This window comes from Hypanus sabinus, chromosome 1, assembly GCF_030144855.1.
Source record: "Hypanus sabinus isolate sHypSab1 chromosome 1, sHypSab1.hap1, whole genome shotgun sequence".
Classification (NCBI taxonomy): Eukaryota; Metazoa; Chordata; class Chondrichthyes; order Myliobatiformes; family Dasyatidae; genus Hypanus; species Hypanus sabinus.
The window spans coordinates 168,390,725-168,407,797 of NC_082706.1; the positions used below are offsets into that span (position 1 = coordinate 168,390,725).

Genomic DNA, 17,073 nt, shown 5'->3' on the forward strand with positions numbered 1-17,073 from the left:
AACCACTCTTTACCTTCTGTGGGCAAGCCAGTTCTGGTTCCACAAAGTAATGTCCCCTTAGATCCCATGCCTTCTTACTTTCTCAATAAGCCTTGCATGGGGTACCTTATCAAATGCCTTGCTGAAATCTATGTACACTACATCTATTGCTCTTCCTTTATCAATGTATTTAGTCAAATCATCAAAAAATTCAATCAGGCTCATAAGCCATGACCTGCCTTTGACAAAGCAATACTGACTATTCCTAATCAGATTATGCCTCTCCAAATGTTCTTAAATCCTGCCTCTCAGGATCTTCTCTATCAACTGAAGTAAGACTCACTGGCCTATAGTTTCCCAGGCTATCCATACTCCCTTTCTTGAATAAGGGAACAACATCCACAACCCTCCAATCCTCCTGAACCTTCCCATTCCCATTGATGATGCAAAGATCATCGCCAAATGCTCAGCAATCTCCTCGCTCACCTCTCACAGTAGCCTGGGTCCTGGTGACTTATCCAACTTGATGCTTTCCAAAAGCTTCAGCACATCCTCTTCCTTAATATCTACATGCTCAAGCTTTTCAGTCCACTGCAAGTCATCCCTACAATCATCAAGATCCTTTTCCATAGTGAATACTGAAGCAAAGTATTCATTAAGTACCTCTGCTATTTCCTCCGGTTCCGTAGACACTTTTCCACTGTCCAAACTTCTTTGGTCCTATTCTCTCTTGCTTATTCCTCTTGCTCTTCACATACTTGTAGAATGCCTTAGGGTTTTCCTTAATCCTGTCTGCCAAGGCCTTCTCACAGCCCCTTCTGGTTCTCCTAATTTCATTCTTAAGCTCCTTCCTGCTAGCCTTATAATCTTCTAGATTCCTATCATCTAGTTTTTTTGAACCTTTCATAAGCTTTTCTTTTCTTTTTGACTAGATTTTCAACAGCCTTTGTGCACCAGGGATCTTGTACCTTACCATCCTTTCCATGTCTCATTGGAACCTACCTACACAGAACCCCACGCAAATATCCCCTGAACATTTGCCACATTTCTGCTGTACATTCCCTTGAGAATATCTGTTTCCAATTTATACTTCCAAGTTCCTGCCTGATAGCTTCATATTTCTCCCTACTCCAATTAAATGCTTTCCTAACTTGTCTGTTTCTATCCCTCTCCAAAGCTATGGTAAAGGAGATAGAATTGTGATCACCATCTCCTAAATGCTCTCTCACTGAGAGACCTGACACCTGACCAGCCTCATTTCCCAATACCAGATCAAGTACAGACTCTCTTCTTGTTGGTTTATCCACATATTGTGTCAAGAAACCTTCCCGAACACACCTAACAAACTCTACCCCATCTAAACCCCTCACTCTAGGGAGATGCCAATCAATATTTGGGAAATTAAAATCTCCCACAACAACCCTGTTATTATTACTCTTTTCCAGAATCTGTCTCCCTATCTGCTCCTCGATGAACCTGTGTTGGGTGGTCTATAAAAAATCACCCAGAGTTATTGATCCCTTCCTGTTCCTAACTTCCACCCAGAGATTCAGTTGATTATCCCTCTATGACTTCCTCCTTTTCTGTAGCCATGACACTGTCTCTGATCGACAGTGCCATGCCCCCACCTCTTTTACCTCCCTCCCTGTCCTTTCTGAAACAGCTAAGGTCTTGCACCATTCCTGCCCTTGAGCCATCCAAGTCTCTGTAATGGCCATAACATCATAGCTCCAAGTACTGATCCATGCTCTAAGCTCATCCACTTTGTTCATGATGCTTCTTGCATTAAAATAGACACATGTCAAATCATGTCTGAGCACATCCCCTTTCTCTCACCTGCCTATCCTCCCAATGATCCAGAAATCTGAATCCCTGCCCCCGCTCCAATCCCTAAGCTAGGCATTTATTATCCACTTCACTCTATTCCTATACTCATTGTTGTGTGGCACAGGCAGAAATCCCGAGATTACTTCTTCTTCTTAACTCCCTGTAGTCTATTTTCAGGACCTCCTCCCTATGTCTTTGGTACCAATATGTACCACGACCTCTAGCTGTTCACATTCCCACTTCAGGGTATCGTGAACGCGATCAGAAATATCCTGGACCCTGGTACCTGAGACGCAAACTACCATCCATGTTTCTTTCCTGCGTTCACAGAATCACCTGTTTGACCCTCTAACCTATAGAGTCCCCTGTCACTGCTGCCATCCTATTCCTCTCCCTACCCGTCTGAGCAACAAGGCCAGACTCTATGCCAGAGGTGCAGCCACTGTTGCTTCTGGCAGGTAGGTCATTCCCCCCCAACAGTACTCCAACAGGGGTACTTATTACTAAGGGAGAGAGCCACAGGTGTGTACTCTCGTATCTGACTCTTGCCCTTCCCTCTCATGACTGTTACTTATCTGCCTCCTGAGGACCCAGTGTGACTATTTGCCTGTAGCTCCTCTCTTTCCCTGACCAGATGAAGGTCATCGAGCTGCATCTCCAGTTCTTGAACCTGGTCCCCAAGGAGCTGCAGCTCCTCAGTTTTGTATAACTTTAATTTCCTTTTCATTTATACTCTAATACCCTGGAGCAACCTTTTAGTGTTGCTTTTCCCTCATTGATTCAAATACTCAAAATTCATTCAACTTTCCATTACAATAGTTATTTAATTAGTTTTCAAATTATTTTCATGCAGCAGTGATAGCTATGCCATTTATATATTCTGTCTATAGTTTAGAATTTGAAGTCCAAATTAATTAGAGTTTACATTTGGGCCTCTAGATTATTAGCTTGGTAAATTAACATGTGTGCCACACCTTATCCTCCAGAGTAGTAAATCTAGTAACAGTTCGTCTCTTGGTTCACCAGATAAATACATGGCTGCATCTGGAGTGCAATTTGCAATTTTGGTCTGATCCGAAAGTCTATTCCTCAGAAGAGGCAGCTGTATTCTGAGGAAACATTTGTTAAGAATTACCTAAATTTGTTAGAATTTAGAAATATAAGGTGATCATGTTGGTATAAAACTCAGGTAGGAATTGGCACAATGGATGTCAGGCATTTCCCCTAACCTGGATATTTAGAATTGCAGAAAGTCCTTCATGCCTACAGAAATAAAACTTTGAAATCCTATACACTCAGGGACTATGAATGCTTAGGTATAATTTAGGGTGACATTAATGGAAAGTTGAACCAACTATATATCTAAACATACAGGATTAGCCATGATCTTGTTGAATGACAACAGGGCTCAGGGTGGCCTACTACTGTTTTTAATTCTTATGCACTTCCAGGCCCACAGGAATAATTCTAAACAGCTTACTGAAATGCCTAGAAAGGCATACAACTCAAATAGTAATTAGAGATGAACAAATGCAAATTTGACCAATAGTGCAAATTTCAATATAGGAACTGATCTTACAAAGAAAGAACAATTGATAATTGTCATTCTGAATTATATGCCAAAGAATAATGGCAATCTGATTCTGAGAATTTTGACAGACACCAAAAATCATTTGCAGTAGTCAGTCTGAATAAATCATTAGAGAAAAAATTCCAAAGAACAGAATGTAAAATTCATAGTCTGAGCTAAAGATTAGGGATTATAGTCAATTCCTATTAAAGAAGATTTGAAGAACAATTCTCACAATTCTGGTCTGGTTTTTGATGTTTTACTAATTATTAGTTCCTTTAGAACCAGCCTTTTGCAATAGGATTACACATTGCTTTAAAGATTAAAACTTTATTTCTCGCCTCTGTTCTGCTGTTCAATTAGTACCAAGCTTTTATCCAAATACTTACTTAAATGTTCTATTAACTGTTAAAAACCTAATTGCTGAAATATCAATGCTTGGGGTGCACTGCATTCCTCTATTATGGAATGTCAATGTAAAGTGACATATTTTTGTCACTTTCCCTTGGTAGTTAAGATGTTTTAATAACAATTAAGTCCAAATTCTATAGATCCTTTCATAAGCTCAATATTCCATGGCATTTTAAATTAATTATAAAACCTACGGTATATTGTAGAAAACATTAATATCTTGCGGAAGAAAAACCAGTAAGTGTTTTCTTGGAATGAAATTGTATGATAAATCTTAATACTGCCACATTGCTCCTGCAGTCAGAGACTGATTTTAAACAATGCAAGATGCACACGCTACATGTTTAAATGTTTATTTCAAAATTCTGAAATTCTTTTACAATACAGTAATGTTTATACTTAAAGGTTTTACAATGGTTAATGTACAAGAGAAATAATTTTTTAAAACTGAATGGAACACTGGTCACCAAGATGAAACAATATATTAAATTTACTCCAGCTTTAAGTTGCTGGGAAGTTTTTATATCATGTTATCTGTAAACAGATTCCTCCCTTCCAACGTGTATACACAATCAACAATTTTTGCAGAAATGCATCTCAAGCAACTGATGGAAATTTCAGTCCTATTCATTCATTGCACTGTTCTTCACTATATTGGGCTAGATCTCTACATTTCTAATAAACCCCAGTATATATGCAGATTAACAGCAAGAATGAAAATTCATCAAGTAAAATTATGACCAAACTTTACATGGGATTTTTGCATGCTAGGAACACAAATGTTTAAATAATTAAATACATATGGTAAAGTTGTTTTGCTCATAAGTTACTTTGATAGCAATAAGTTGACACATATGCTGGTAATAATGATAAATGATTTAACATCTGAATATTCAGTAAAATCTTTTGAACAGGCATTTAACAGGGCTGCTATGCCATAATGTACAAGTCATGCTCCAATGCTCCATGAAAAGAAAGTATTTGGTATACATTTCCCAAGTCTTCAGTGTAAGATTAAAAGCAGATTAATGAATGAGACTAAATACAGTTTATGATTTGGACACAGTTGAATTCATTACACATTTAATGGGGAGTCGCAAATAAAGAATCATTACTCCAGCAAGTTTCCACTCATATGAATTACAATTGTGTCACCTTTTCCAAACAGAAATTCTTCAAGATTGCATAATAAGCTATAAATGAATCACATGAGAAGGGAAAGGATGAACTATTAACAGTTTATTTAATATCACTGTTGAACTTTCTTATTCCAGGGCACTGCTTTCACTCTGTAGAATTTTGTTCCCAGCGGCACCTTAAATCTATTTTGAGCCTGAAAAACAATTACAAAATGGTTTCAGTTTAGTCAAAATTCAATCAGCAGAACTACGGAAACAAATAATTCTGTTAACATATCTCAGAAAGGAGTCAGTTCATAAAATTTGGGTCTAGTTATTTTCTAAAAATAATTACCACGTGCTTTCAAGAACTAAGTGGTATAATTTTTTTCTAAATTTTATACAATTATAATATTGTAGTCTTTTTATTTGTCACTAAACTTTTTTGAGGGGTGATTGATAAGCTTGTGGCCTAAGGTAGAAAGAGATGAGTTATACAGCTCTCGTTACATGCACATGCAGGTCAACTCTGAGTAATTATGCAGTAAGTTTCAAGTTAATAACTCATCTTCTTCTACCTTAGGCCACAAACTTATCAATTACCCCTACTGCGGACATTTTCTGGAAGTCCAAGATCCATATTCTCCATGACCAGTGGACTAAGTGTGTAAACGAAGGAGAGGACTATGTTGAAAAATAAATGTGCTAGGTTTTCTAAAATTGACCCCTCGTATCACACATGTCCACAATAAAATGATTTCTTTTTTTCTAGTAGATTTGTATAGACCAATAAAAAAAAAATCAGTAAAATTACTGGCATTAACTAGATATATCAATTCATGGTCATTATAGTTAATTGACCTGCCCATGGCAAGATTACAAGTGGCTGAAAACATCCGAAAATACTGTTCAAAAAGAAATAATGCAACACTAATCTAACTGCTGTATCAGACCACCAACTGCTTTCCAACAGAACCATTTTACATGGATTTATCTAATTGTTTTGCTTTCAGCAAAATCTGACTTCTGCAGTCAACTCAACTTTCTGGAAATAAAAAGCTAGTGGTATGTCATTTATCCCTGAATGGAGATTAACATGTTGCCTTGATGAATGCCAACACCATCTCCCGAACCAATTGTTTGAAGTTGCTAACAGTACTGATCAAATCAAAGGCAATTAAACTGGAGGTATTGGAAGTTCATTCAAAATTATTCTGGTACTGGCCACAGGATTTCGGGAAGGAAGACAAAGCTTTGTCAAAAAAGACATCTTTACAAAATAAATCCCAGAGCCACCTCACCTGAAGGTACAGATAGCTAACTAGTGGTGAAGATTGGCGAGGACAATGATTGCACAAATAAACACTGTTATAGGATTGAAGTACAGCAGAAATCAAAAGGTTGACAAAAACTAACAAGGCAGGGAAGAGTAGGCTTCAAAGTTATTTTAATCTGGAGGGGTTGATTCTACATTGTGGGTTAGCAAGAATGGGCATGAACAGAAATTGGTGGCAAACAACAAGTTGGAAGCTGAAGTTTACAGTGGGCAGAAAATGGAATCCAAGCTAGATAGTAAACATGAGGAAATCTGCAGATGCTGGAAATTCAAACAACACACACAAAATGCTGGTGGAACACAGCAGGCCAGGCAGCATCTATAGGAAGAAGCACTGTTGACGTTTCGGGCCGAGACTCTTCATCAGGGTCTTGGCCCGAAACGTCAACAGCGCTTCTTCCTATAGATGCTGCCTGGCCTGCTGTGTTCCACCAGCATTTTTTGTGTGTTGTCCAAGCTAGATAGTATTTGAAAATACATTAGGGGGAAAAAAAATCACACGGATTGAAACTTCTACATTAAACTTATAGTATTGCTGCAAAAGATTGGTAATGCTAGTTAACAAGAGATGAAAAGAATGCACTGAGATCTGCCTCCACAAAACTTCTCTCCCAATCCTCCTAGAATCTCAAAATAGTCAAATTGCTTGTCGAACATCCAGTATTTTGACAGCTGGTAATCTCTTTCTACCAAAGTGTGTGTGGGGGGGGGTGGGGGGTGGAGATATATCTCTACCAAAGGAGGTGCAAAACATTTCTCCCTTCAACCAGCCACTAGCTTGCAGGTCACCCCCCGAACCCCGATCAGGGTCATGTGAAGCCATGGGAGCAGGTGGTGGATGGTATGAGTAGCTGCTGCATATCACAAATCCTGGTTATGTGACCACCGATGCCAGCAAGACAATCTCTAAAGAGTACAGATAATGGCTGTGGTCACCGTCTTGTCTTACAACCATAGAATCATACAGCACACAGACTCTTCAGGCTGTCTTGTCTATGTCGAACCATTTGAACTGGTTAGTGTCATCGACCTGCACCCAGAACACATCCCTCCATATTACTCCCATCCATGTACCTAACCAAATTCCTCTTAAATGTTGAAATCAAAATTGCATCCACAATTTGCGCTGGCAGCTCATTCCACACTCTCATGAGCCCGAGTGAAGTTTCCCCTCAAACATTTCACCTTTCACCCTTAACCCGTGACCTCTAGTTGGTAGTCCCACCTAATCTCAATGAAAAAAGGCTGCTTGCATTACTTCACATTTATATACCCCTTTCAAATCTCTCCTCAATCTTCTCCATTCCAAGGAATAAAGCCTAAACCTATACAATCTGTGTCCCAGCAATGTCCTTCCCGTAGGTAGGTGACCAAAACTCCAAACAATACACCAAATTAGGCCTCAGCAATGGTCTCAACATAATACCCCATCTCCTGTACTCAATACTTTGATTTATGAAGGCCAACATGCCAAAAACTTTCTTCTCAACCCTATCAAGCTGTGATGCCACTTTTAATGAATTATGGATCTGTATTCTCAGATTGTTTTATTCTACCATATTTCCCAGAGCCCTACCATACACTGTGCAAGACCCACCTTGGCTGGTCCTCCCAAAGTGCAACACCTCAAACTTGTCTGCATTAAATGCCATCTGCCATTTGTCAATCCATTTTTCCATCTGTTCCAGATCTCGCTGTAAACTTGGATAAATCTTTGCTGTCCACTATACCCCCAATTTGATGTCATCTGCAAATTTGCTGATCCAGTTAACCACATCTTCTAGATTGTTGATATAGATGACAAACTACAATGGCCTAAGCACTGATCCCTGCTGCACTCTACTAATCAGAGGCCTTCAGTCAGAGAGGCAGCTATCTACTACCACTCTCAGGCTTCTTCAATCATTTCCTGGTTTATGTTTTAAGAGCCCGTCTTAAAAAGTGAAACATTAACTATCCTCCAATACCTCACCTTTCGCTAAGGATGATTTAATTATCCCTGCTAGTCTGTACTTGCTCCCCGCAGGGTCTGAGGGAACACCTTGTCAGGCACGGGGGATTTATCCACTCTTATTTGCCTCAAGATAGCAGACACTTCCTCCTCTGCAATCTGTATAGTGTGCATGAATTTGCAGCTGCTTTGCCTCATTTCTACAGATTCTGTGTCCATCTCCTGAATAAATACAGATGCAAAAAGTCCATTCAAGATCTCCTCCAACACACACAAAATGCAGGAGTAAGGCAGCAGGCCAGGCAGTATTCATGGAAAAAGAGGATAGTCGACGTTTCAGCTATACTTGTGGGTAGGGGGAAGCATGTGGTCAAAGAGTTGAAGGGCAGCAGAAACCACAGAGATGGAGCACTGGAGAGGGTTTCACTGAACTCCCATCAAAGGGAAGATTTAAACTTCTTCAGGATAGGCCCATGGAAGAAACTTCGCAGTATAGTAGTCCAATCACAAACAAGAGAAAATTTGCAGATGCTGGAAATCCAAGCAACACACACAAAATGCAGGAGGAACTCGGCAGGCCAGGCTGTGTCTATGGAAGAGAATATAGTTGACGCTTCGGGCCGATACCCTTCATTAGCACTGGAGAAAAAAAGACGAAGAATCCGAGCCAGAAGGTGGGGGGAGGGAGGGAGGTCTCCCCTCATCTCTTTTGGCTCCACACGTAGATTACCCTTCTAATCTTCCAGAGGACTGATTTTGTCCCTTGCTCTCAAGATATCTGTAGAATTTTTACCTTGTCTGCTAGGGCAACCTCATGTCTTCTTTTAGCCCTCCAGATTTCATTCTTGAATTTCTCTCATCTTATATTCTGCAAGTACCTCACTTGCTCCTACCTGCCCATACCTACTATGTATCTCCTTTTTTCCCTAACCAGGGCCTTTATCTCTTAATTTTTTAAATCTTTACCTTTTATTCTGACAGGCACATAAAAGCTTTGAACTCTCAAAATTTCACTTTTGAAGGTGTCCCAGTTACCAAATACACCTTTGTCAGAAAACCACCTGCCCCAATCGACTCTTGCCAGATCCTTACTGATACTATAAAGATTAGCCTTTCTCAAATTTAGAATCTCAACCCACAGAGCAGACTATCTGTTTCCATACTTGCTTTGAAATTAATGGCATTTTATTCCCTTGCAAAAACTCCTATCATCTGCTCTGTTTTACTCCCTAACAGGAGATCAACTATTACACACTCTACGTACTGATTAAGAAAACTTTCCTAAGCGCATTTGACAAGCTCTATCCCATCTAGTCTTTTCACAGTATGGAAATCCCAGTGAATATGTGGAAAGTTAAAATCTACCATAACAACCTTATGTTTCTTGCATCAGTCTACGATCTCTCTACAAATTTGTTCCTCTAAATCTCACAGACCATTATGCAGTCTGTAATATAGTCCCATTATTGTGGGACCCTTCTTATTCCTCAGTTCCACCCATAAGGCCTGGGGTTTGCCACTGCCTTATTTTTTGGGCAGTGTAAACTACTTCTGTATAACAATTTGCCAAGAACAATCATGGTCATAAGACCATGATCGTTCATGTTATATGACACAGCACGTGATGATGATGAATCTCTTCCTAATTACAGCATCTTCTCAAGTCATTTAAAACTGATCATAATCAATTAGGTTGTTTTGGAAGACATACCTCTACCTCAATAATACTTGATTTCATTTTTATGCCAGATTATCCGATGTTGAAACCTTTACCTGAAACTTTGACGAATATCCACCTGGTCAACTTCTTCCTTTCTTTATAAACCTGAAGTAATCCAAAAATCCTCTATGCACAAACCATATTACCTTGACCATAATATCTAACTCATTTGACTCTTCATCAAATTTTAGCTGTTTAATTGTAAATTCATGTAATTGCCAATTTAATTTAATTTTAAAATTCATGATGACTATGCCTCCCTAGTCTAAATGCACCTCTAATATCTCCGGTTCAAGACTTAAATTCTCCTTCAATTCTGGCCTCTTCATTATAACAGAATTTAATTAGTGACAGCCCCACCATCTATAAATATATCCCTAAATTTCTGTAATTCCTTCTTTAATCAGATAGAATGGAGAGGTTCTAAGATTTTGGTCATTCTTCCTAATACAAATCTTATTGCCAATTTAGTTATTCAATAATTCTGTAAAGTGTTTAGACATATTGTTACCAATTAGGCACTATTCAAATATACGTCACGGCTACTGATTCACACATAATATTTCTACAACTTTTTCACTCTTTGACATGGTGCTAGATTAATGCTATTTTATTATTCAGATTTACATGCAAATAATTTCATGCAAAAGTGTATAGCCCAATTTATTAATTTTAGTGATGTTATTACTGGTCTGTTAAACCTACATTGAAATGTTCAAAGTAAATGTTGTTATATATGTCACCATAAACAACCTGGAGATATATTTTCTTGTGGGCATACTCAGCAGATCTATAGAATATTAACTATAGTAGGATCAATGAAAGATCAACTAGGGTGCAGAAGACAACAAACTGCCAATGCAAATATAAATAAATAGCAATAAATAACAAGAACATGAGATAATGACATGAAGAGTCTTTAAAGTGAGAATATCGGTTGTAGGAATGTTTTAATGATGAGCGAGTAGTTATCCCTTTTATTCAAGATCGTAATGGTTGAGGGGTAGTAACTGTTCTTGAACCTGGTGATGCTAGCTCTGAGGCTCTTGTGTGCTTTCTTCTTGCTGCTGCCATCAGGTAGAAGGTACAAGTATCTTGAGTTAATTAATGGATTAATATATTGGACTGGCTGCCATTAGGTGTTAATTCCACAGTTATTTTAAGTAACTGCTTAAAATAATAGCAAACTGGGAGTTTTTGAAATGTTTGCTATACTTGTCACATTACTCATTTCTATTGGTAGGTTGAAATGAAGATTCTTACCTTCTTAGCCTGGCAATATTCTTTTTCCATTACTTTTCCAAGTACCCACGGTCTCCTAGAAGAACCTGGAACTAACAAACAAGCAATTATTTTCTCTCATGGCAAAATTAATACTACAGAAGTCAGGTAAAGAGTGCTTTAAAAAAATGCACACATAGTTTAACAAAAGGCTTAAGCTTGGGGGATGAAAAGTACTTTCCAAGGCTCAATGAAACCTCAGCTGAAATTATTAAAACAACAGGCTATTTTTTTCCCCTAATATGAAAAATATAAAAAAGACTGCTGATTTGTACTGAACTTAAAAGACATACTCATACTCAAAGTTATATAAACTGAGAAATCAGACTTCACATGTGCTTATTTGAGTTATTATACAAATAGATAGTTATATAAATTGATTGTTTTTTCTTATTCGCTTATAATAGTTTGATGGAAAGTTTTGATGCACATCAATAATAAGGACCAAAGTATACCACCAAATAATATGCCAGAAATAGAAATGAAGTAGTTTTCCGGGTAGTCAAAAATATTCAAGATTAAATCAGTCAGAGTGTGAGAGAGAGTGTGAGTGAGTGAGTGAGTGAGTGAGTGAGTGAGTGAGTGAGTGAGTGAGTGAGTGAGTGAGTGAGTGAGTGAGTGAGTGAGTGAGTGAGTGAGTGAGTGAGTGAATGAATGAATGAGTGAGTGTGTGTGTGTGTGTGTGTGTATGTTAAACAAAAACACAGGATCGATTTATACACTCAGTGGCCACTTTATTAGGTATTTCCTGAGTGTATACTTGTGGTGTTCTGCTGGTGTAGCCATTCTACTTCAGGGTTGGACATGATGTGTGCTCAGAGATGCACACCACTGTTGTACCACTTGGTTACTTGAGTTACTGTAACGTTCCTGTCAGCTTAAACTGGTCTGGCAATTCTCCTCTGACTTCTCTTGAAAAACCTTAAAAAATAAGACATTTTCGCCCACAGAAATGCTGCTCACTGGATGTTTTTTAAAAAATGTTTCTGCAACATTCCCTGTCACCTCTAGAGACTACTGTGATCAAAATCCCAGATTGGCAGATTCTGAGATAGTCAAAACACCCTGTTTGGCACCAATTCCATTGTCAAAGTCACTTAGACCACATTTCTTCCCCATTCTGATGTTTGGTCCGAACAACAGCCTCTTGACTTTGTCAGCATGCTTTTTTGCATTCAGCTGTTGCCATATGACTGGCTGGTATACAGTTGTGCCTAATTAAGTGGCCACTGAGAGTACCAACTGAAAAATATATCATTAAGACTGAAAAAGTAGAGAGAAGATTTACAAGGATGTTGAAGGAATTGAGGACCAGTTACAGATTTGGTGGAGACATACAAAACTATGAAGGGAATAGATAGGATAAATGCAAGCAGGCATTTTCCACTGAGCTTGGGTGAGAATAGAACTAAAGATCATAGGTTAAGAGTCAAAGGTGAATACTTAAAAGGAACCTGAGGGGGCAAACTTCACTCAGAAGGTGGTGCAATGTACGGAATGAGCTACCAGCAGAAGTGGTGAACGTAGGTTCGATTGCATTAGATTTGAATTAGAATAGGAAGGGTAAAGAACTAAGAACAACCAGGTTTAAAAATTAGTAAATAGCAATTGCATGTACAACAGGAATCCATTAAAAAGGCCATGTTTAGGTAAGAGGAGATTCCAAAGAGAAGCCGTGTCCAAAACTTAAAAATTTATGGATGGCATTAAGATTGCCATTTAATGTCTACCCCACATCTAGAGGAGGGGATGAATTTCCAAAAAATTTGTTGGTTTGGAATTGAAAGATTAATAGGAGGATGGAAACATAACAGACTAAAAGAAATTCCAGGGAGCCAATACTTGGTGTTTAGTGTTTGGCATGTTATTTATTGATAAATGTTAATGGACTGAATTTGCTATTTACTAATTTTTAAACCTGGTTGTTCCAGTTCTTCACAGTTCCTATTCTAATTCAATTAATATTCCCCAAATGAACTTCAGTGAAATAACTTAATTCTGAAGAAGGGTCTTGGCTCAAAACTTGGACTGTTTATTCATTTCCAAAGATGCTGCCTGGCCTGCTGAGTTCCTCCAGCATTTTGTGTTTGTTGCTTTGGATTTCCAGCATCTGCAGATTTTTTCATGTTTCTATAATATACTATGTAACTCTTTTTCCAGAGCTACATTAAGGACCTACTTGCTTTTTTAAATCAAGGAAGTTATCCTGTAAATGCAAAAATTATCAATAATCTTTGTAAAAATATATTATAGAAGCTGTGGAGAACAGACAGACAGAACAGGCTTTAACATGCAGGTAAATTTTAATACATAAAATTGTGCAATGATCAATGTTAAGCTCAGAAGAAAAGCTAAAAACATACAATTTCAAAGGAACTGCAAAAGAAACACCTTGCCGCTTTGTGCACAAATCTTTCAAAATGGAGGAGAATTGAGAAGGCTTACAAGATGTTTGCTTTTTGAGAATGCTAATGAACACAAAACATTGGTAAAATTTTATGGGCTGAGTATGTTCATTTTTGAAGATTATGCTTTAAATATAGTTCTTGTGACTCATTTTTAAAAGATGCAGTTGCATTTGCAAGAATGATATACAAGAGTAAGGCCCGATACAAGTAGAAAGACAAGAAAAGGTGGATCATTATCCTCAGAGAAAAGGAAATTTAGAAATTTCAAAATTGTTCAAAAATCAACACTATTTTTCAGGGGAATATAACCTGTTCAAGAGGAGACATTTAAGACAATAGGGAAAAGTGCTAAAGGCAGCACCAAGATTTAATAAAAAAAGGTGTGCAATATATTGATCTAAGGAAAGCAGATTCAACAAACACATTCAAGAGAGCTGGATAAACCAAAGCGGGGGTGTGGGGAGATGAGGGGAAAAAGGAGAAGAGGGTAATTTTACCACAGAGCCACTGAGCTAAATGGCTTCCATGGTACTACAGCTTTATCACAGTAAGATGCAATATCGTTTCCCACAGATCATCTTAATTAAAATAGAGCTAAAGATATGCTGAAAAATGGGTTCTGCAGGCAATAAACTGAAGTGCAAATTAAAGGTGGACAAGCTGAACTGTCATGGAGTCATAGAAAAGTACAATACAGAAACAGGCTCTTCAGCCCATCTAGGCTGTGCTGAATCATTTAAACTGCCTATTACCATTGAACTTCACTGGCACCATTGCCTTCCATATCCTGACCATCCATATACCTATCCAAACTTATCTAAACGTTGAAATCAAGTTTGCATGCACCGTCTCCCCTCACTTTTCTACGTTCCAAAGAATAAAGTCATAATCTATTCAATCTTTCCTTATAACACAGGTTCCCCAGACCTGACAACATTCTCATAAATATTCTCTGTACTCTTTCAATCTTACTTACATCTTTCTTGTTTGCAGATGACCAGAACTGCACACAGTACTCCAAATTAGGCCTCAGCAATGTTTTATACAACTTCAGCATAACATCTCCTCTCCTGTACTCAATACTTTGATTTATGAAGGCCAATGTGCCAAAGCTGTCTTTACAACCTTGTGCCTCCAGTTTCAATGAATTATGGACCTGTATTCTCAGATCTATTTGTTCTACCAGACTCCTCAGTGCCCCACATTATTAAAGCTTCTCAAACATTTAAAAATATTTAGATTACCACATAATCATACAGGCACTAACATACACAAGCCGGCCAGTGGCGCAGTTGCATCAGCATCTGACTTTGAGTCAAATGGTCCCGAGTTTGAATCTGACCCACCCCTTGCAAGCTTTCCATCCCTGCTGGGTTGAGTGTCAAGCTAGCAACTAGGCCTCATAAAAAAAAGTCAAAATGCTACAGAACCAGCAAAAAAGCTGCCTCATGCACTACAAGGTGTGAAAAGGAACATCTAATATAAACACACTTAAGAGTGTATTCAGAACATACACACAATTAACTAGATTTACTACAGTTCTAATAAGTAAAACGGGCAAAAGTAAATTAATACAACAATGCTTCTCAGGTTAAAGTGCATTTTGTTTGCCTTCATATGACACAGTCACCAAGTAGTAATGTAACATGGACAACAGGCATAAAACACCCTCGCAGAAGGAGGGCAGATAAACAGAATTTTATGTTCACTTGTCAAGGCAGTAAGTAACTGTGGATTACTGATGCAGTTATTGCATTAGCACCTGAAGCCCTTATTTGACAGTGTTTATCATAGCATTTAGATTGCTTAAGCCTGTATGATACTCTGCTACACCCACTCACTTTTCGCTTCACAAATGCTAGGGATTATATGCCTGATCTCTACTACATTATAAGCATCCCCTTCACTGTTCTTTTTTCTGTAACTTTGTTTTTCCACTCTTCCAGTTTGGAAATGTTAGCTCTAAATTTTCTCCTCAATGCTGCTGCTTGGTTTGCTGTGTACCTCCAGCATCTTAACTTTTTACTTTAATACACACTTCTGTATTCATTAATTTAAGACATTACTATTTTCTCTTTACAGCTACTGCCTACGGATTTTGAGCATTTTATTTTTATTCCAAGATTTGTCAGAATCAAAGTTTTGATAAGTTAGAGGCTATAATTAGGTGGAGCAAAAATTGGGAGTTCAGGCAATTAGTTTTAAACTTTTGGGAAAACATGTCAACTAACCTCCCATATTTGGAGATGGGGATGCAAAGAGAGTGCAGAATACAGAAAATATATACGGGTTTTAATATTTGTTACAGGATGATCCCAATAAAGCAGACAGTTGTGGAAAACAAGGCATAATGCTCATCACGGTGAAGTCAGATTTAGAGATTAAGAACTGTTTTGACACCTGAGATTCTTAAAATCTGTAGTCTGCACATGTGGAAGTTGTACAGGAAAATGAGAGCAATGGGAGATGAGTGAATGAACAATCAACGGAAGTATCTGCAGGTCAAGAACAGCAATGATCTTGAAGATCAGAAGAGTGTAAGTTAATTGATGAATGTTACATTAAATGAAGAAAGATAAAAAAGGGTAATTTTTAGATGATCTTCAGGATGGGGAATGTGAAAAAAACTCTCCACATCAGAGATTGATCTCTGAAAGGTATCAAGCTTGAAAGTGCAAGCACAGGTTTGATGGGAAGATGACAGCTTGTACGTGGAGAATGACAACAATCAGTAGAAATGGAACAGGAAAAGCATGTAAAGTTTAAATTCTGGACAATTGCACAAAGATGGAAATCAGTAATTGTGAGGTCACAGTAAATAGCTGCACATCTGTAAATTGTTTGACACCAGAAAACATAATTGAACACACTAAAGCAATCTTAATATAATGGAATTTGTTTAACTCAACACTATATAAAAATATATATAAAATAACCACTGCAAAATAAGATGCTATGATATACATAAGATGGTCTTTCAACGTAATATTCTTCTATTCATTATTTGTAAAGTAGCTCCGAGTTAAACAAACGAGTATAAAACAATAAGATATAGGAGCAGAATTGGGCCAGTTGGCTCATTTCGTCTGCTCCGCTATTTTATCATGACTGATCCAATTTTCCTTAGCACCAATCTCCTACCTTTTCCTAATATCCCTGCATGCCCAGACCAATCAAGAATCTATCAACTTCTGCCTTAAATATACACACCTGGCCTCCACAGCTCACTGTGGCAAAGAATTCCACAGGTGCATGACCCTCTGGCTAAAGAAATTCCTCATCTCCGTTCTAAAAGGACACCCCTCTGTTCTGAGGTAGTGTCCCCTGGTCTTAGTCTTCCCTACCATAGGAAACATCCTCTCCACATCCACTCACTCCATCAAGGCTTTTCACTATTCAATAGATTTAATTGAGGGCACCCCTCATTCTTCTGATTTCCAACGAAAACAGGCCCAGTGCCATCAAACACTTT

The 17,073-nt window shown here is 38.1% G+C and overlaps 1 protein-coding gene across 3 annotated transcripts in view; it reads right to left on the reverse strand.

Annotated features, from left to right (window-relative positions):
• Nucleotides 1-4,126: 4,126 nt before the first annotated feature.
• Nucleotides 4,127-17,073, reverse strand: part of rb1cc1 (RB1-inducible coiled-coil 1) — a 193,915-nt gene continuing 180,968 nt past the window's right edge. For 2 of the 3 annotated variants that reach the window (XM_059980959.1, XM_059980943.1), the window contains 2 exons: nt 11,176-11,246; nt 4,127-5,120 (listed from right to left, as the gene is read on the reverse strand). In XM_059980959.1, the coding sequence (XP_059836942.1) occupies nt 5,037-5,120; nt 11,176-11,246 (155 nt within the window). In that variant the 3' untranslated portion in view covers nt 4,127-5,036. The remainder of the gene's footprint in view (nt 5,121-11,175; nt 11,247-17,073) is intronic. The other variant, XM_059980953.1, reaches the window with a different exon arrangement.